This window comes from Charadrius vociferus, unplaced genomic scaffold, assembly GCF_000708025.1.
Source record: "Charadrius vociferus isolate BGI_N301 unplaced genomic scaffold, ASM70802v2 scaffold478, whole genome shotgun sequence".
In the NCBI taxonomy this organism is placed as follows: domain Eukaryota; kingdom Metazoa; phylum Chordata; class Aves; order Charadriiformes; family Charadriidae; genus Charadrius; species Charadrius vociferus.
Window position 1 is genome coordinate 1,138,019 of NW_009650063.1, and position 22,057 is coordinate 1,160,075.

The 22,057-nt window shown below is 41.3% G+C and overlaps 1 protein-coding gene across 1 annotated transcript in view; it reads right to left on the minus strand.

Annotated features, from left to right (window-relative positions):
* Nucleotides 1-22,057, minus strand: part of WWC2 (WW and C2 domain containing 2) — a 69,103-nt gene that overhangs the window by 8,956 nt on the left and 38,090 nt on the right. The window contains exons 9-19 of the mRNA XM_009891786.1: nucleotides 21,687-21,776; nucleotides 19,289-19,902; nucleotides 15,653-15,776; nucleotides 13,065-13,145; nucleotides 12,895-12,981; nucleotides 9,237-9,429; nucleotides 7,431-7,595; nucleotides 6,500-6,618; nucleotides 5,350-5,536; nucleotides 3,256-3,420; nucleotides 185-277 (exon numbers count right to left, since the gene is read on the minus strand). Coding sequence (XP_009890088.1) covers nucleotides 185-277; nucleotides 3,256-3,420; nucleotides 5,350-5,536; nucleotides 6,500-6,618; nucleotides 7,431-7,595; nucleotides 9,237-9,429; nucleotides 12,895-12,981; nucleotides 13,065-13,145; nucleotides 15,653-15,776; nucleotides 19,289-19,902; nucleotides 21,687-21,776 — 1,918 coding nt within the window. The remainder of the gene's footprint in view (nucleotides 1-184; nucleotides 278-3,255; nucleotides 3,421-5,349; nucleotides 5,537-6,499; nucleotides 6,619-7,430; nucleotides 7,596-9,236; nucleotides 9,430-12,894; nucleotides 12,982-13,064; nucleotides 13,146-15,652; nucleotides 15,777-19,288; nucleotides 19,903-21,686; nucleotides 21,777-22,057) is intronic.

A 22,057-nucleotide genomic window follows, 5' to 3' on the forward strand; every position in this document is an offset into this window, starting at 1 on the left:
GGGGGAAGATGCAGGACTGAGACCCCTGTGTTGAGGTTTCAACCTGAAACTACAGGACGACGTGTGGTACTTGCATCGCTTTTGCTGAAATGCTTGAAATAAAGCATATGGTTTAAGGCGTTTGCTGCTCCTACTCTCCCCATGCTTTGTTTTAAACCACGTCCAGGTAACTAACAGCACATACCCGTTTAACTCTTAGGCTCCGCCGTTCTGTGGCATTTCTCACAAAGAGAGACTTTTTGGCCAGTGTTGAGCTGTCGCTGTCACTTCGATTCAACTGTCAAAACATACATAACAAACAGAGATATAAAAGCATCTCCGTGCACAAATACATCTATATTGATATAACCAGTCAGAAAATCTCACTGTTGATACACGTGTAGGTCATTCTCGGTATAAAAAATTTTTTTCACCTAGAGTAAGCGTCTACTCTAAAATTCTATTCCTAAACCAAGACAACCCATTGATCTTAATGAATGACTAGTAAGTAGACTCTTTAGGAATGCAAGGAAGGTAACTGTGGTTATTAAGTACTGCCAAATCACTGTCTGGCTTTTGTATGACGGCAGATTGTAAACTATGGGTTTCAATTACCTGGAGCAGGCTTTTAACAAATTTACTACAGGGAAGGTAAATTACTGCGGACGTACACCTGTCCAACAAACAGTATTTTTGTATTAGTTGTAACGAGTATAGGTGTGCCTACACCTTCCTTCAGAAACACTTCCTGCTTCTCAAAAATACGCACCACAGCTCGGCAGTAGTTTCTTAATTATAGCATTAGTTCCACGTACATCAGTGCAGACTGACTGTTAGATGCACCAGCATGTATGGTGGTAACCTTCAGGAAAAAAAGAAGAATCTATCTGCAGAGTATTTATTTAACCTCTTCAGAAAAGGACAGCCAAAACGAATCATCCTGCTACCATTTACCATTTCAATAACCAAAGCCAGTGCCCCGAAGCATGCTTACACTGGACTGACTGGGAGTCGGGGGGGAGAAATACAACCTCCTGCAATACGAATATACCTCTCGAGAGAGAAATCTGCCTTTTCCCCATGGAGCCGCTATCCCAGGCACTCACCCCTGGGTATGTACAGGTGGCTATCATCACCCATGTTCTTTAAGGATTTTTACAGGAGTATTTTCAAAGGCACCGACAGACTCTGGGTCTGTCCTTTGGGCCTCAAAAATCTTTGTATTTGCTGTAACATCATACGAGAGTCGCTGCTTTCTTAAAGCTAGGCCATCTCTTGTGAAAAGAGAGCAGCCGGCAGTTTGCCACAGTGTAGCCAACGGATGCTTTCCTCCAGTATAGACCACAAAGCGAGGGAGGCTGGATATGGTTGTGGTGCAAGCTGGGGACGAGGACCGGGGAGAGCCGTGTTGCTCAGCCCTCTCCGTGGACTCGGGTGCAGCTGCAGTGCCACTCTTGAGCTCCGACAGTGGACTACAAGGATTTCTGAAGCTGCAAAAGATTCATCTGTTCAAACATGGGTTTTTCCCAGGTTATGTTGCTTCCAGGCAATACTGTACACAACGAGGAAGAGAATGGTTTATTCAAGGTATGTTTTTTTAGATTCTAGTTTCTGGCAGCAGGTTCGTAGCAATGTTCAAAGGTACAAAGGCCCAATACTTTTCCAGATGCAAAAACCTCAGGAGTTTACACTAACTAAACTATCAGAGCAGCTGTGTTACTGCCTGTCAAAGACCTCCACAGGCGCTAAGCTAGGACTACATTTTTTTGCCAATACAACTAATTTCCAGTGTACAGGAATTAAGATGAAGGCTAGGTTCTGAATTCAGCCACTAATCTATCCAAATTACGTAAAGATTGTTACAAAACAATCTGCTGTGTTTCATTCTGGAGGGTATATAGAATAGTTATTTAAGCATGTAGATACTGACTATAGTTTTTTTTTTTATATAAGGCAATGATAATCACAGAGAAGTGATCAACTATAATGTTCCCAAATGATTAAGTCAACCACCTCTAACTGAACTGGAGAAGAATTAAAGTGTTTTTTTAAAAAAAAGTCATACTTGTGTGAGTAACCTGTATAAACTAAAGATCAAAAATAAACTTCCTTTTCTAGGGTATCCGTAACCTGTAATCTATAGAGCTGGTAATCACAGAATGGTCAGGGTTGGAAGGGACCTCTGGAGATCATCTAGTCCACCCCACCTGCCAGAGCAGGGTCACCTACAGCAGTTGCACAGGACAGCGTCCAGGCGGGTTTTGAATGTCTCCAGAGGGGGAGACTCCACCACCTCTCTGGGCAGCCTGTGCCAGTGCTCTACCACCCTCAAAGTAAAGAAGTTCCTTCTCATGTTAAGATGGAACTTCCTATGTTCAAGTTTATGCCCATTACCCCTCGTCCTATCACTGGGCGCCACTGAAAAAAGACTGTTCCCATCCCCCTGGCACCCTCCCGTTAAGTATTTGTAAGTATTAATAAGATCCCCCCTCAATCTTCTTTTCTCTAGACTAAAGAGACCCAAGTCCCTCAGCCTTTCCTCATAGGAGAGATGTTCCAATCCCCTAATCATCTTCGTTGCCCTTTGCTGGACCCTCTCCATCCATGCTTAAATCTTTAAACACATGATTTTCAGAGTTACTTTAGCAGCAACAGGGCTGATAATTTAAATCTGTTTTTCCGTGCTACCAGAGATCTAGAGAGACTGGAGAACTTTGTTACCAAAGCCATGTTTAAAACTCAGCCCCTAGGCAGCGCTCACATCTTTCAAAGACGTAATTACAGCAGGATTTAGGCTGCCCAGGTATAAAACCAGTTGAGATACAAAGTGAGATTTAAAATTGATGACTGAGCTCTTTCCGCACTGTTACCCTTAATTGGTTACATTATTAAAATATGGTAATGCAATGGCAGTTTACAGTGAACTCTATTTTATGTTTTAACAAATTATTTTGCTGTGCGAGAGCTCTAGTTGCTGACATGCAGTGAAACACGCTTTTTTGCAGCCAGCCAGCACAGGAATCTGTGTTACTTCTCTCCAATGGGATGCATTTTTGCCCTAGTAGAGGTGTTTTGCCAGAGCATGCAACTCTGCTGAAAGTCAGTTCTACCATATACATCAGGTCAGTTATGGAAAGAACGAACCTAGAGAAAGCACAGGCTCTGCCTCTTGCAGGGAAAACTGGTACATGACTTACTGTCATTAATGCATCATTCCCAAGAAGTTAAATGACTCTTTAGTTAATAGCTCTTCATTCCAAGTGTTTTTCCTCTTACCCTACAGATGTATTGGTTCCGCTCGCCTGGAGAGAAGGTTTGTGAGCGCACTATCATGCTGTTCCTGACAAAAGGACGCTGTCTTGAGCTCCAGCTGGCTCTGTCCTTGGGTCGGACGGTTGCGTTCTCGTTAACCGATTCCTCAGTGTTAGTCTCTTTATCAACCTATGAAAAGGAATTTAGTTTATAAGAACTACTATATCCAGACGCACGCCACTACGCAGTTTTCGTGCCTTTGGATTTAACAAGCATCCTTGTTACCTTGCAGTGGATGGAAAAAGACCGGTAGCAAAAGCATCTTGCACATACAGAGAAGCTGTGCTAAGAAAAGAATTTCCAAATTCCCCAAACTCTTAACAGTGTGGGGGTAGTCTTTGAAGGTCCTCTTTGTACCCGGTAAACCCAAAGCTTTAGCAGAAAGGCCTTTGCTGCCCTGCAGACGGTGTGATGCAACCGTGGCACAAGTGTTTTGTTTTGCTGTTTGCAGACACTATTGTTATTGTTGCACGTTTATATTTGTGTTTATTTTATTCTGCATTTGCAGAACAGCAAGATTCTGCCATGCCTATGCACACTGAAGAGGGCAGCTGGGAAAGTTACACTGCCTGAGTTCTTCCAAACTGTCATCTGTCCCCAGACCCCAGCGGCGGGGCTGCTTTATGGCAATCTGCAGAGCTGTGCCAGCCTCGTGAGCCCAGGGAAAAGACGCTGCGAGCTGCTGTCCCTCAGAAGCGCCTGCTGCCTGCGACAGTTGCCCCACGCGTGGCACAGGGAGCCTCAGGTGCCAGCATCCCCGTCGGTGGCACAGCTTACGCTTACGCGCAGCAATCACCTTGACAGCCCGGCTAGAACAAGCGCTGCAGCAGCTGGCACGTCTGATGTTACTGATGGGCACCGGGGCATTTTCTTCAACTCGGGTAATTTAATGAGGTTGATGGTTTTCAATGTGCAGGTGATAAATATAACGACCTAAATTGCACAGCTGCAACCCCGGGAGGAGCTGGCACACGCAGACCTACACTGCGCCTGGCTTCACTATGTCTTTCACTCACTGTCCGGCTCCGTCCAGCCCGGGCTTAGCAAAACCCCTGTGTGCGTGCCTAACCTTCAGATGTTGTCCTTCATGTCTCCCCTGGCTGAGTTAAGGCTTTGATCTGTATTTGCTTGCTACCCAGCAGACTGTCAGTCCTTTTAATACCATGGCCTTAGCTCGTTTGGCATCTTGCCACATTAATTGGAAGTTAATTACAGTTTCCAGGAAGTCCACTGAGGTGCTGAACTTTTGTATTGTCACAAACTTGGAAGGAACCAGATGTCATTCTTTGCCTTTTTACCTTTGTTATTTTACAGAACCTGTGAGTTTAATGCATGCAACAGTGTTTTCATTGAGATGCAGAAAGGTGGTCTAAAAATTTTATTTCTAGAGTATGTGCTACCACATCAGGGATATGTTTACTAAAAATTTACTAAAAGTAAAGGTTGAATATAATTTAAAGTGAACAGTTAACAAGAACATGGAATTAGAATTTGTTACGTGCAGCGTGTGGGTAGTTCAATAGTACACAGTTTAATACACGTTTTTGAATTTTCTGTTCATTAATCTTTCCTCCTCTGCTAAGCCAGTTTTTGTATTTCACACCCTAAAATAAAGGGAAGAAAGAAGGAAATCCGCTCACTGGTTTAAAGATCTTGACCCCTGTTCTGTCTTTCCCCCGTTTATCAGGTGAATCAGGAAAAAAAAAAGAAAACAATGAAACAGATGTGCAGAAATATTTTAAATATGCAGAAGTGGAAGCTACTGAACTGCACTTGTATATTGAATAGTCTCCCTATGCAAAAAAAAAGTGAAGATAGACATTTTTAGTTAACTGTCTTTGACTCAGAAGCTCTGCCTACCATGTCTGTTAAATGCAGTCTTCATAGTTCAGAAGTGACCACACCGATTTCGTTAGAAGTACATACTGAGAAGTGCCACAGCAAGGGCCACATCAAATTGTAAATGCTCAGGTGCAGCAGACTTCTACATTAACTGCTCAGAAATAGATCTTCAAACACAGCAAGATATCATAGGAACGTGTATTTTAAGATATTCACCAGTGTTTGCATTACAGCAGCTTGCTGGCTGTCACGGGCCTCATCACTGTTCTCTCTGTCTTCATTTGTTTCTGACGCATCAATGAGTAACCCCATGTCATCGGTACAGCTGCCTTCTACTGCCAGCTTCATGCCATCTTCCTCTTCATCCACAATTTCGTCAGAGGCTTCTGCGAGCATTTCTAACCTGTATGAACAGAAGTAGCCCAGGCTTATTCTGAAACTGAAAAAGTCCACCAGAGAAAGGCATCAGATGGCCTAGGCCTTCACCCATGTATAATGTACGCATTTTCCTGATAGGGAAAACAAGAGTATCACCCAAATGCTTCCATTAAGTTCACGTGAAGGCACATTTCATTATGTGCTCCAATAAAACCCAGCAAGCGGTACTACAATTCACCTTCAAGATCGTTATGACAAAACTGCACTACAATCAATAGCTGTATGTGATAACGTTGAAGGACTTTGCTTGCAATAAATTATGAAAACAAATGAATGAGTCTCCCCTTCCCCCACAATAAAGCATGTATTTATTTCTACCTGCACAGGAACAGAACTCAACACAGCAATTTAGCAAGAAATCTGTTCCTTGGGAAAACTCACAACTTCTTCAAAAACAAGACCATCAACAGAAGCACACACGCACTGGCTTTGTCAGACAGCAGCTCTCCTTTCAAATGCTGTTAGTTGTTTTTTTTAGTTAATGCAACTACTCTGTGACACAAGACAGAGTACACCTCCAGTGGCTTAGACTCCCCAGGTGGTTTCACAGGAAGATGTACGTGGAATGGAGGAGCACCAGCGGTAGGAGTTTACAGAGCAGCCAAGATACTGTAAACCTAGAAGGTGGTGAATGAATTGACCACACAAGAGAACGAGACTTTACCCCAGTTCCAGTAGTGGTTCCAGACACTGGCCCAGGTGTCCAAGGCCAGGCTGGATGGGGCTTTGAGCAACCTGGGCTGGTGGGAGGTGTCCCTGCCCAGGGCAGGGGGTTGGAACTCAGTGATCTTCAAGGTCCCTTCCAACCTAAACCACTCTATGATTCTATGATCTCCTCCAAAAGTACAGCCCTTTCATTTGTCTAAAAATAGGAGGAATGAGCGGAATCATTCAGGCATGAACAGTGAGGGAGGAAAAGTGGCTTTACCAGTCTTCCTCAGAGCCCCTTTGCTCCTGTTCATCCTCCTCTTCCTCATCTTCAGCCAGCTCTTGTTCTACTGCTTCCAGCTCAGCAGATGTCCTCTCCAGCAAAGCTGACACAGCATCCTGCTTACAGGGAAAGAAAGATGAAACTATAATTGAGTGATATATAACATAGGTAAAAAAATGACAACTCTTGGAAGAGGCGCATCACCCTACTTCTCCCTGATGCCAGCAAAAACATGACTCAGATCACCAGTATAAGGGGTCTGAATTGTCCAGTGTGTAGCACACTAACTGATTGTTTTTATACAGAGTAAATCTCAATTAAAAAATAGATTTTCTTTAAAACGATAAGGCAATCAAATATGCTGCTGTCATTCTTTAATGTCTCGTCTTTCTTTCCCTCTCATACTTGTAATATCCCTAGGGAAAAAAAGGTTGTTCTTACATTTTTTTAATATAGCTCTCAAGGAGGTATTAAAGCAGAAAAGCTTATTTAACCAGAAGAATTAGTATGTGTTTTGCATAAACAGCATTTGCAGTGCAATAGCTTTAAGCTTTAAATATGCAAATTCAAATAATGAATAAATAGCCATTTTTAACGCGTGCATATGTAAATCAATGGTAAACTTAAGGAAGCTCTTCAATAACACTCTTTTTTACATGAAACATAGCTGAAGCGTTTCAAATTGGAGGGCAATTTAGCATCCCACTAAGAAGCATCAGCCCTATGGACACTTGCTAACGAGTCTGGAATGCCATAAAGGACCTACTTGCGCACAAAGTCACTACAGAGAAAAGTGCCTGCAAGACAACAGGGCCTTGGACTTTCAGGGGAGGACAATTCACGTATTCAAGTAACCACAGTACAACAGCACAACTACAGTCTGTGGCCTTTTTCTTGCTATTCCAGTAACAGCCGACACACTGCTCACCAAGTCCAATGAGTCTGATGACTGTTTGCTTAACAGAAACATGGATTCTTCATTCTGTTCCTTGGTTTTCTTGCCAGGAATTTGCTTGCAAGGCAACAGGTTGTACCACAGAGCACAAGTCTCATCAGAAAATGATAAATCAGCCAGGCTGATCTGAGTCCCAGCCTGCACAAAATAAGAGAGGGGAAGAAAATTATTTAAATCTGGGTTTTTTTCCTGCAAGACAGCTGACAAGAAATTCAACAGTATTTATCATATAAAATAGGCAGCACAAATTTGACATGACTCTTAATTCCCTTTTTAACTGTACAATTTTCTATTTCGCTCCACTTCTAGTTAAAATAAACAAAGAGAAGTACATGGGAAGGTCCTTCATATTGTCCACTCTGCCATCTTTTATTTCAGTCTGCGGAATTTCTCCCCACACGCACACACACAAAACCCTCTAGCTCACCATAATGCACACGTCTGCTTTCTCTAGCATTCAATAATGAAAAACTGTGTTAATGAAACCTGCAGCATCAACTCATGGAACATCAAGTTTCAGTCAATTTTTCAGTTGTTCCACCACAAAAATCATCAATACGGCAAACAATAACGGATAACCTTGTTTGCTCTAACCAGCGAAGAAGCAGATGAAAAGACAGTAAAAGAGATTAAGAAACCCTTTCACTTGGACAAGCGCTGACATCCACTGAGTTGGCACTCTGGGAAAACTTAGGAAGTACTTGTGTTTGGGCTGTGCCTTGGAAATGAAAATCCCCTATTCTGTGGCAAAGCAAACTATCTGCACAGCTACCAGGCTGCGTACCCAGCGCTTGCCAAGACTCTGGTCGTGTTGCCCAGAGCCTTCTGCTGGGGTCGGTACTCCCAACTCTTGCTTTTGATCTTCTGATTAACCCTTGTGTCTTTGGTGGTTGAGGTTTTTTTGTTGTTGGGTTTTTAACCTCACCTTTGCATCCCGCATTCTGTTGCATTTTTGTTCTGCCGCCCTTCCCTCACCTGAGGGGAAACCTTTTACATACTGAAAACGGCCAACACATTCCCCAGGAATTAAGTTAACTTCTGCATTTTTGGAAGTGAGAGGCTGTTCCCAGTAGTTGGGGCTGATGAACCCCACCAGATTCCAGCGTGTTGTAACTAAAAATCTCCTTCAGACAGACTCATGGTGAAAAACTAAACTGAGTTGTACCAGACCATGCAAAAGCAATCTGAAAGTAAACGAAGCATCACTAATTAGGTGATGACCACAATTAACAACAAAATTTAAAAGTGCCAGCTTCCAACAGAGTGGTCTATGAATGTCATGCCTTTTTATTATTTCTACAGATCATAAAGACTTAAAAGGTGGACATCACACAATCTACAATAATGTGCAAAAATGTAATTTAGTTTGTACTTTGTGACAAGTTGTGATAATGAGGGTTTGCTTTTTTTTTTTTTGGACATATGATGGCTTCTTATTTAGCTTCTACTTTAAAAGCTAGTGTTAAAATAATGTTGCGTTTAAGTTTATGGGCTTTTTTAATGTATAGAACTGCAAAGATGGAATATGAATATGTAATTAAAGGGTTAAGGTAATGCAGTGTTAGAACTACCAAAACACCTCAAACTTCCATCCAGGATTAGATTCTCTATCAGGAATTTCAGAGAAAGGTAGGATTTTAAGTACCATAGCAACAACCAAGTTATGCTTCTGAGTTCGTCCCCAGGTACTGTGGAATTTTAGCAGCCTTGACCGCCAAAATAAGAGGGGACGCTATAAACAAATGCATGCCAAAAAAAGCCAGAAATAAAACCGCATACCAAGCATTCTTCCCGACGACTTCTACCGACAGCACAAACATCTACTCTCAGCGTCTTCTGTAGCAGTGTTACTTGGGAAATGGCTACTCTGAATATCTCGTTGAATAAAATGGTTTCCATGGCAGGATGAACTTTTGTGCGGAACAGACAGCTGGTGTCAGTTGAGGATGGAAGCACTGCTACTCTAATGTACCTGCCGGAAACAAAACAAAATCTTTACCTGTATTTAAACTAGCACTTGCTGGTGACGCGTGATTGAAGGTGACCCCATCAACTAAAGGTCTGCAGAGCAAGAAAAATGAAACAGCAACGAATCAGAGGTGGAATGGCAAAGAGGTGAAAAAGAGGAGTGAGAAACTTCTCCTGCCCCTCGCACAAACATTTCCCAAAAAGGAACTTCTGTGCCTGGTAAGGTAGTAGCAAGAGAGGTAGCTATTTCTGTCTCTATCCAAATTTATCCTCTGGTTTAGTACTGTGAACACTGAGGATCATGTCACAGATGGGAGGAAACACGATCCTAATGTTAATTTAAAAATATGAGAAAAAGTTGTGTGGATGTAAAATTGAAACTCTTAGAACAACGTGAGCAGCACTAAAAAGCAGTGATGTCTTCTAATCTTTTAAAGAAACAAACAAAACAAAACCTCCGAAGAAACCAGAAAACTAAGGAAAATGAGTAAGAACATAGCTAGGCCCAAAGCTGCTTAAGATCAATTCATAATATTTTAAGTGAGACTTCGAAGAACGCATCTTGCAAGCCTAAACTTAAGTACAAAGAATAACTTGAAACCGTTATGCAGCTGCATTCTTTTTATAGAACAAATATGAACGGCTATTATGTGGGTAAAGGTAATGCTTACTAACTTGCAGGTCTTGCTTTAGTAGTAGCTTGATAGAATAAAGACATCCCTAACGCAATTTGTACGTCTTATTTACCTACTGCACAGCTTCTCATACACATGAACGAGCATAGTAATTGTTTTCCATCTTTTCTGTGTCTACGCATTAGCCTATTTCTGGTATTGGCTTTAAATATAATTTACATTCTCTGTAGAATAGAATGCAATGAAGCTAGCTAAAGTAAGAAGAAAAAAGTGGGCCAAAGACAATTATTCTGGAAAACACTTGTTCTCCAAAAATTTACAGTACTATTGCTATATTTTTGGGTAATGACTTCATACATACTGTTGTTATTATTATTACTAAAAACTTACTTTAATTAAACAAGAAATTAGGTCTGTGAGAGATTTGATTTTGTTATTTGAATGTGGGCATAGCCTTTATTCCCCAATTATCATAGAATGGTTTAGGTTGGAAGGGATCTTGAAGATCATCGAATTCCAACCCCCCTGCCCTGGGCAGGGACACCTCCCACCAGCCCAGGTTGCTCCAAGCCCCATCCAGCCTGGCCTTGAACACCTCCAGGGATGGGGCCTCAACAACCTCTCTGGGCAACCTGGGCCAGTGCCTCACCACCCTCACAGTCAAGAATTTCTTCTTAGTGTTTAATCTAAACCTGCCCTCTTCCAGTTTAAAGCCATTCCTCCCCGGTCCTATCACTCCATGCCCTAGTGAAAAGTCCCTCCCCAGCTCTGCTGTAGGCCCCCTTCTTGGGATAAAAAGTAAGATCTAAGTTGTTTGGTTCGCGTGTGTAGCCTGGATAGCAGGTATCCAACAGCGTGACAAACCAGTCCCAAAGTTAAGCAGCAGCATAACGTGACTGCAGTAACGCTGCTGCCGTATTCACAGACGTGCAGGTGAGCAATTTGCATGAGATACTGAAAGCAGCCATTTTAACAGATTAAGCAATTAGGAAACATTTAGAAAAGAGGCAGGAATAGAAGATAAAGTATATTAAAAGTATGTTTAAAAGGTGGTTCATTGGAGCTTTCTTTTAATAATTGTTAGCCAATACATTGGCATCAGGCCAGAATGAGGGGTAAACAGAGAAGTAAAAGAAAAAACGCTGACTGGCTTTGTTTTACAAGAGTACTTACTTTCATTTTAATTAAAAAAGTTTAATAGTCAACCAATGCCCCAGATTTTGATGTGACAAACCTATGAGTTCCCAACTGATGAAAAAACGCTCCTGACACAAATATTAAGTATTGGGCCGGGCTCTCTACCTACTCTAAAAGTGAACAACTTTTACAAACGGTGTGGAAACAGATCCCAGTAAGACCTCCCGTCAAATCTATTCCTCTGTGTGTAAAGGTTCAATAAAGTACTAATCTATCCAGTTTGATGTTCTAGAAAATACAGTTATAACATACCATCATTTTCCAGACCCAATTTTTATCATTGTACATATCTGTACAGTATATACGTATTTGCACACAATGGCAAGTGACAGAAAAAATGCTATTTGCGAGGTCCCTCCTTTACCCTGTCCCTTCTTCCTCCTTGTTTTGGGTAGCTTTAGTTTAATTTAATTTTTTTAGCAGCAGCAGGTCCGGACTTCTGCACTGAAGAGTCTTGACTACTAATTACAACTTCATACTTGAATTCCTAAAAAGATGCCAGCTACAACCTAACTTTACCTCACCGAACATTTTGTTGTCATCCTTTTTATATTCTACATTATCTACTTTTCCTCTCAGCTGTGTCAATTTGTTCTTTGATAGTTTTTCTGTATTCCTGTGCTAAATGCTGGTGGGCTTGGAAGGTCAGCAGGGGAACGATGGAGGACAGAGAGGGAAGGATGGTAGTAGACAACCGTTTTTAATAACATTAAAACCAAACAAAAACAAACAGAAAACTCCAAGGAGCACCCAGGCCTGTATCCCTGTACTTCCCTTCCATATTGAGTGACCCCCTGTTGATCTGCCAGTGAAATTCAAAGTGATGGGGGACGGGGGGAAGGGAACCAGCAAGAAAACCAAATTTTCCAAGGACTGATTATGCTCTAACTCTGATCTTACTAAGCTTCTCAGCAGTTGAAGATAGCTTTCCAGTAAAAAAGCTCATTGGAGTACAAGCGTCCCCAAGGAGCCACGGCAAGCTGAACTTATTTGTACAGATGAGAGTTTTCGATTAGAATCTCAGTGGTAACAGTTCAGGCATTTTTGTTCATTTCCTACATGTGATTTCCACTGTAATCACTTTCACACCTTTCCTGTCCAATTGAACGCAAGAACTAATCCTTAACAGACCTCCAAGCTCCCGGTGTTAGGGAAGGTGTATGGCAACGCGGCCGTGCTTGTCCACTTGCAATTGAACAAACTATCCCTTGCCTTTAAAAGCTCACTTAAAGGACACGTACTATTGTAACATTAGTTTACAGCAAAACGCCACATAAATGTAAAAAGACAAGATTCTGAGCTGAAAGAACGGCAAAGTATCAAAACAATGTTTTTAGCAACTACAGAATAGCTGTTCTGCACTCACAAAGCTATAGCATGTTTAAAAACACAAAATGAAGCATCATTTTAAAAAAAAATCCTTTCTGTTCCACTTTAGTGGAATGTGCAAATTTCCCGACAACTTTTTTCTTGCAGCGTTGCTGGAATATGTAAAAGTGAAGTATGTCTACAGTTTGAAAAGTTTTATACATATTTCAGTGCTGTTAAGCAGTAAAACAATCCATTCCTTTTGAGAATGTGTACAATTCATTATTATACTCTCATATTTCAACACTACTCCTCAGTGATTGACTTACACTTTAGAGCCAAGGGGGACAGCAAACGCTGGAAGATTTCCAAGCCGTACTATGATTATCACAAAACTTGAATTGCCGTGGTCATATCTGTTAAAGAAAGGACAACGTGAGGGAAGTTTACTATTCACATTTACGTATGAACAGAGATATTCCCTTTGCTGGTCACTTACCTGAGTCCTATTTGTACCTGAGCAGCCTCTAGAGTTGTTGCATCATCTTCGCTATATACAATGTCCTCGGTTTCATTTGGTCTAGGGCAAACAGGCAAATACTCAAATTTAGGAAAATTATAGTTAGCTTTCAGCAATAATTAACGTACACGGACACAGAACATATATCGATTCTCCTAAACAAGCTGATTTAATTACAGCATGTGATCCAAATAAGAATTTCAGAGCTCACACAACAGCAATGCCTGTTTTAGGGACAGTCACTGCCTGAACAGTTTGACAACTCCAGTAATGAGTCGGAAAGAGCTGAGGCTGACGGCTGAAGCAGGCCCGACTAACAGCCCAGAGAAAAAATCATGACATTTTCCTATACATACTTAGTATTTCTTTACCCCCCTGAATACAAAATTGGAAATTAAAGCTTCTGATAACCATCAGACCACATGTGAACTGGGTGTGAAATACTGCTTTGGAGAACATTTGAGAAGCAGAAGCTCTGTAAAATAAAGAGGTTTCTGTGCAAACAAGAAGCATCTTCCCTCTGAGCCTGTTTTCAGAAAGGTTCGAAGAACAAAAAGGACTCAAGTCCTGCAGCTGAAGAGCAACTCTAGCGCTGAATGGAATTACAGCGAATCCATGTGGCAAAATAATTTCCAATCATTTTCTGGGAGGTTTGAGTGAGGATGTGGTATTAATGCGTTTCATTGATGTTTAAAACTAGACTGTTGGGATCAATAAACAACATCAAGATAGGAAATGTCAAGACAGGAAATGTGGAGAAAGACACAGACATCCCACGCCTTATCAAGACATGGCAGCATTATTTTAAGACTCTGCATTTAGAGGTTTCTTTTTTCCTATTAATTTCCTGATTGATGGCTAATTTGATAGGGTATATTTATTTCCTCCCCTGCCTTAAATTATTCAACACAAAAGACTGGTCTGTACAGTAGAAATCAGTCACTATATAACTTCAGGAGCACACTGACAAATTCTAAGTTATTCCATACACAGTGTTCATAAAGACACTTCTGCTAAACATAAGCAACTCACACAGAGACACTCATTACCTCTTCACTATTTCCTACTCAGCAAGAATTAAGAGTATCCACACCTGGAGCTATCACGGAATAACTAGTGTCTGTAAATCTCAGCTTGAACAAATGGCAGTAGTTTCCCGTTGTACACAGGTTTGGGGGATGCAACTGCTGTCTTTTGTCTTTTCATGAGCAAAGACAGGAAGAAGACAGGAATTTGTTCTGTTTTCCAGCTATGCCACCACTCACAGCCACTGGAGAGGGCAGCTAAAGACTCGCTCCACAGAACATCCACAGCTTTTGGGTCCAATGTCTGTTCATTTCTATCCGCTGGGCTTATAACTAGAACAGAGGATAAATTTTGACCCACAGTGCCTCAGAATTGAAAAAAAATCAGAAGAGAACAATGGTTATTAAACCAAAACACACAGGGACAGGCACTCGGTCAAGTGAAGGCTGCGTTTTTAATAGATGGGAGTTTACTTCAGCCTGAGAAGCTGCATTAGGTCTAACTGAAGACATGGAGCAAACTAATACTAGGATTCAGAGTTCAGGGTGAAATATGGGACCATGACCAAAGATGAGGTTGAATGAATGTAACACTTCAGGGGAAATCCCTTTTGTATTTCACCTTTATAATTTGGTCTCATCTATTAGCTTTTAACTTGTGAAAGACTTGACAAGTAGAATTAATTTTATCAGAGACCAATAAAACCCATTTATGATACCATAATGCACCTTTACCTGTCCTAATAAAGCATTTAGCCTGGCAACAGAAGCCATGCATTTACGTCTTTGTAAGCATCTTGCTAAAACACCTCTCTGAATATCCAAAAGAACAAAAAATTCTTAGATGTGAAGAACTTCCCAAAACTGAGGTGGAAAATAAAGATTTTAGTTTCTGTCACAGTTTGCAATAGTCTTCCGTTATGCAGTCTAATCTTCATTGTTCTCACTGCCAGAAAACAGACAATACTATATGAACGAGTATGAATAATCCTGTAGAAGCTATGCCTTGTCAAAAAGCAGCAATAGCAAATACATTTCTTGTATCCTGTTCACCACGGTGAAGCATGAATATTAAACCCTTTCTTAGATTACTTTTATACCAACATTACAACTGAGGATTGTCTTATCTTTCCTATAGCAAGTAAAATGCTACGTAATCTTCAGATTGCATCCAAAAAAACCCCAAGACAGAACAAGAGTCACTCAGAGTAGAGTCAATGCAGTCACATGGCAGGACCTGTATAGTTTAAATACAGCTCTTCTCCTAGGAAAACTTCTAGCAAGAGAAAATAAAAGCAGGATTAGAAGGTAGCACATTAATGCTACTCAACCAAGTTATACAAGCACGGTAATGCAAATTTATTAGCTTAAGAAAGCAATCAAACTTCATTGTTTAGCAAACGTGCCTTCCTTTCAGTATGAAAGGACAAAATATTTATAGAAAAGGCGAGACCAATAAAGTGCTTATGCTGGTATTATACAACTGCTTATAGACATATTTAAATTTTTGGTGGAAAGACTTGCATTATTTCTCAAACCTACTGTTTCACAGAAGCTTCATATACACCGCTATCTCCAGCTACAGACTCATCGGACACGGCAGCAGATACACAAGCTGTTTTCTCCTCAAGCAGGTGACCAGCTGTTCTGCGCGGTAAGTCAACACCTACAAAAAGAAAGAAGAATGAAAATTAGTCCCAGAGATTAATAGTCAGAAAGAGAGAAGCGCATAGCTTAGAAAGTTGTCAAGTTGAAAGCGGTGACCCTTAACTGAGTATCACGGAGTAGTTTTGTTCCACATCATTAAACATTCCGAGTCTGTACTGCTGTTACCACATATTCTGGCCAGGGATACAACCAAACTGATGAACTTGAAAATGTACAACTATTATTCCTTCCCAGAGATACAGGTTCCTATCATCACCCTTATCTGTTGAGCTAGTTATTATCCTTCATTATCTTCGTTATTAACCCTCATCATGCTGATCTTTAAACCTGCATTTGCCACGTTCACATTCCGCACTGTAGTAACACTCCGGCTACACGCGAAGTGATTGCCAACTGTTTATTAAATATTCAGAAGCCAGACAGATGCCCTCTCCCCAGTGATGTAACTGCTAGGAATGAAAAATCCCCTCTGGCTTACTATCATCAAAACCTGTTTATGCCATGGTCTCTTTACTATCAACTCCTACTTCGCTTTAATCTTCAACTCGCATTCGTACGCTAGCGTCAGGCAGCGAAGCACCGCAGCATTCACGGAAAGCCACGTTCTGCAACATAGTACGTTGAGGCCCTATGCGGTACTTGGATCCGCCAAGGGGTGAGGATATTGGTATGCGTTATTGTCCCCACCTGAATCATGACTTTACATCTTGTTAAGATGTTTAAAATATAAGGCTTCAGATTAGATGATTGATTGCTGCATTTGTGCTTTTATTTACGGCAGTAGAAATGCTTTTTCCTTGATGATGAAGTGCTCCTTCCCTTCCCCCCCACCACGTGAGGGGTGAAGGTGATGACATGATTTATTGATTACCCTTAGGAATTACCACAGCAGCCTGAATTGACTTTGACGATGACAGAGACTGACTGTGGAAGAACTACATGATATTCCAACTTGGTTTCTGACAGCAGAGACATGTGCAGAGGAGCAAATATCTGTATGGTTCACCCGTACAGGAAAGTCAGAGACAGAAGCAGGTGAGCGCTGCATCTAAAGAGCCAATGCAGATTAACAGACGAAAAGAGCAGCTATACTGACTCCAGGTATGTTTGTCTACCTTCAAGTTAAGTTTCAGCATTATTCAGATTTGTAGTCTTGCAAAACTTAACTGTGGGGGCTGAAATTTTCCATGCAGGTTTCATGCCTCCAGCTGAGTTTGTTGAAAACCTTCCCATTCAGCATCGCAGCAGTTCCAAGAATGAAACTGGAGTAGAAACACTGAACCAACCCCAGCGTCTCACTGCTGATGTACTGAAGCCTCACTATGAGACCCATTTTACTGTGGACACTAGAGGTGCCGAAGCATAATTAATTAATATCTGCCTTTTCAAAATCTGAGTGCTTGTTTTGGCAGTCTTAATACAGATTTAAAGATAATTTGTATCATATATATGACCCTACAGAAGGAAGTCACAGGATGCATTTACATTTTAAAACTGTAACTACTTACAGACTTAAAAGACACCCTGACACTACCCGGAATAACAGGTCCTCAAATAAACTCAAAAGTGTTAGACAACCACATGATGCCTCTGAAAATAATGATCTAAAGAAATAATTTTTTTTAAAAAAAAATCTGATTCCCCGTAGCCCTATGCGTTCCCAAATTCCAAACCACCTTAAATTCAGCTCTCAGACTAGATGACTTGCAGCCAGATTGCAAAGACAGACAGACAGAAAGTTGTTGTTAATTTGGAAAGGATATGCTGCTGAAATATGGGCAAGAAAACTGATTATTTTTTCCATTTTTTATAATATGGTTTTAAAGCAAAACAACTACTTTGTTCCACTATACTGAAAAGACAAAGGATAAAATGACCCCCTTCCTCCCAAATCCCTTTCCATTCCACAGTTCAGACCATTAGGACATCAGTCAATTTCTTTTTTTCTTTCTGCACAGTTGAGCAGAGGGGGTACTCCCAGCTCGTACTGTGTATACCATACACTTCTCTTCTGGTGCCACATTGCTCTGGTCAACATTGAAATGACTACAGTACTGCACTAAGCTAATCTAATTAACCAACAGATGTTACACTTCCTTGAGATATACATATATATACATACATATATATATATATAAATAAAAGTAAATTTCTCATTAATTATATCAGTCTGTTACCAGTACATCCAGGTACTTTTATTAAAAACTAGCAAATTCCAGGCACAAGGGTTCTAGCTTGGCAACAAATCTGGACAATGCACTCTCTCCAGCTAAGCTGTATTTATTCTAAGGCACCCAAACTCCTTAGTTAGCCGCTTCACTACCAACTCGGGCCCCGAAACGTGGCGGTGGGTATGCTAGGTGCTGATCAGGTTTCAAACAGGGCTGCCCGTGCTCAGCACTAGTGGAAATCTGCCTCCCTCAGCTCATCCTTGGAAAACCAGAGCCCCCCTGTAACCGAAACACACAAACTTAAAGACAACGACACAAAATAACACTAGAAAAATAAATGTGCAGAGAAAGCACAACATACTGTCAACCCTAACAAAAGGCAGCAAAATCAATGCTCTAAGACTGAGGAGAAGCCATCAATTCTTGACAGCTGGGACTTTTGAAGTTCTGACACTGCCAAAGGCTTTGACAATATAAGACGACTAAATATGTTCCATGGCTTTTACTGCAAACTAGAAGTGGAATTCATGACACCTAATTCAGTCATCTCAAAGTTAAAGTCAATCAGTTACTAAGGTTACCTCCCAGGGTCATTCATCTCATCTTCCTTACAGGGAAGTATGTTTTAGGGTGAGACGACTCATCCTTTTAGAAGTTACCCACAATTTGCAGGGGGGACCTAGACTAGCTTAGGAGCTCTGTTCTGGCTCAGATGGATAAAAAGCTAAAAGCTGTGAAATCTGTGTTAAAAATGGGGAGAGTCTTACTGTAACTTACATGGCATGTGATTACTTGTCTTTCTCAACTCATATAAAAAATTAATTGCAGATCTTTTAGTGACAGCAGGTTCAAATAACACATGCACACATAAAAGTTCTAACTCCTAAGTCCAGAAATCCCTTTTACTGAGGATGTCAGTTTATAACTTATTCTACAGTGAGAAACAAAGTACCTGATTTCAAGTTACCAAAAAACCACAAAGGGTATTTTTGCTTTACCCCCATATATTGCTGACGATACCTAGGAACACCATGCATCCATGTCTTCAAGATCCAACTTCAGGTTTTTCTGTTCATTTTTCATGACAGAATCTGCCACACATGAACTTTCCTTCTAAGACAGCTATTGAAAAAGGTAGATGGAATCGGGGTGATCATAGCTCTCTGCACCCAGAACTAGAAGTTTCTATTCCCTCCGAATTACTGACCGCCCACCATGGCAAATGTATGCCAATCAAGATGCTCTTCAGTTACACGAGGTACCTTCCCATTCAAGAGCCAGCTTTCAGTCCAAAATTTGCATGTAATGTATATATTTGACGTTAGATTTTTTTAATTACCTGAACTTCCTTCATGTAGAGAAGGCAGAGGCTGCCTAATGCCTTCATTAAGATCTTTGTCATCTGGAGGAATCCGAGATCCTGCTCCGGCTTCAGAGTCCAGTAATATTTGGTTCTCACAGAGACTAATGCCCGCAAAATCACCCGAAATGTCACAGTCTTCAAAGTCTGTAGTGAGGTGATGCAGAGGGGAATTCTGAGCCGACACTGAAAACGCAGCTTCTAAAACCAAAGGGGAGCCTGGGGGGGACAAGGAGGAGAGTGAGGATCTGGAAGACAACGATGTCACAGATTTGGGAGGTTCAGTCAATTTGGGATGGTCTGCAGCTGAAGGAGAGTCACTGTAACCCAGTCTCCCGTGGGAACCGACCACTTCGTTTTCATGAATAGTAGTGATAGGCCCCGAAGGAATGTAACCACTTTTTTCTTGCAATATGAAGTCAAGTTTATACTGATAGTCCAAATCCGTTATTTGATCGCCTTGGTTGTAGTAGAGATCTGTGGAGCTGAGCGAGTTTAGCGACCCTCTGCTTGACGTGTTCAGAGATCCTCGGCTGGATGCCAGAGATCCCAGACTGCTCCCTGAAGACACAGATAACGTACTTGCTGAGAGGCTGCAAAGAAAGCACAAACACGCACACCGATGTTACTAAACGAAACCAGCACAAAACGGTACACGGAGAGATAAGATTGACGGGAGCCGCACTATAACAATTTACAACTGAATGCTGCTTGGGGCACTGTGTTTTCTAAGCACCCACTCTTGGCTCAGATCAGGGTGCCCGACACCATCACGGCGATTTATCCAACTTACAGCCTGTTGCCAAAGCCCCTTTTCTTCTGCAGAGGGCTACGGATCTGACAAACTGGTCTGGCAGTAACAGCAGCCTTCTCAGCGGCTATGTTCCCTCAAAGACCTGCTCCACTCTGATGTGGGCGCTCATGGGTCAACGTGACAGGAAAGGGACCCCCAGGAAGGAGGTTAGGGCAGCACAGGAGGGCTGTCACCTCTAAAGCAATTTATGCAGCCTGCCTTCTGCACCTGGGAAAGATGGCAGCTAGAAGCGGACGACTTATAGCAGAACTGCTTCACATCTATAAGACAGTACACACTCTACGCGCACAGTAAATCCAACTGCATAAGCACGGCAAAGGCCATAACACGCAGTATTTTCCTGTTAATAAGAGAAGGTGTCACTGCCTTGGCTCAGGAGGACTCTGCTGGGAAAAAAATGTCAGGAAAAATAATTCAAGGCAGGCTCTTCTAAACACTTAAGAGACGTTTACTGAACAAAGCGATCAACTTTAAAAACTTTGCCACTGGACTAGAAAACTGCGTTTAACGGGATAAAAAGACCCACAAGACCAAACAAACAAGAGCACAAAATAAATTAAAAAAAAATGAAAGATGCGATTTATGGGATCTGGCTCAGACGTCTGAAATGGCTAAGCCAGCCTAGATCCCAGGAGTAGGATGGCATGGCTTATTGTGAGAGGACCTTTATAGGATGCTTAAAAACATTTTGCTCTTAAAGCCCCATTTTGATTTCTAAGAGAATTGGTAAACATTAATGCGGTGTTTCATTGGTGTGTACCACTGTGATATGCAAGGAGTTTGACCAAATTCAGGATTTTCTAAATAAACATAATGGACATATGGCTTGGTAGCCCAAGGTACAGTCCAGAAGTGAGAGAAACTCTTCCCTCGGACCAGTTACAGGTATCATTAAATATCAGAACTCCCATCAGAGCAATGAGTTTGAGTTCACAGTTGCTGTAACTGATTACCTTTTTGTTACCACTATGAATTTCATAAACCCAGAGTCAGATTTTGAATCAATGAGTGTCAGGAAAAAATATCCTGCTGAGGGTACTTCTTTGTCGACAGACAGCATAAGTCAGTGTTGAAGAATAAAACCAGAATCAACTATTCACTGAAGTATTTAGATGCGTGCAGGTACTCATTGAGCCTCTCCAGTTATTATTACACAGAATAAAGGCTACAGTTCTAACAGTTCTAATTTTAGACAGAACTCTGACAAACCATTTGGTCTCCTCAATGACAGCATTTTGGAGCTATGACCAATTAGAGAATTCCTGATTTATTTATTTATTTATGCTACATAGAAGCAAAATAATGTCTCCCAGCTTAATTATAGAAGCTGCACAAAATATCCATTCAATCCAGTCTCGAGCGCTTGCTGAAATTGTAAGAGTACACCAAGTTCCTATGGTGGCAAAACGCTTGAAGCTATTAGACTTGCATTTTCTTACTTCAATATTAAACAAATTTTGTTCAGCTTCCAGCTAAGGGAAAAACCTAAGAATGAAGTTTAGAGAGCCAGGTCCACCAGCCTGTTGCTGAAAAGAGGCTTTACATCATGCAGTACAACCTCACCTCCTAAGTTGTGAATGCAAGTAAGTAGTTAACTTCGTAGTTTCTTCAAGTTTCTGTACCAACTCTTTCCTTCTCTCCTCCAATTTCAACCTGGAAAGAGAGGAACATCTAAGTATAGGAAAGCATTACAAAATAACCCAGAGACTAAAATACTTTATAGGTAAGACAGAAACAAAGTGAAGATCCCTTATATTTTCATCTGGTTGCCAACTACTAAAATCCAAGAGGCTGTGTTAGCTCGCAGTCCTGTTGTAAAACCCGAACCACTTCAGCAGAGTGACTTTACCTGCAGAATACTAAGCACTGTAACAAACCTGCTGAGTGTACGAGCAAGCAGCATGTTGGTACAGTCACACTGTACAAAGGGGAAC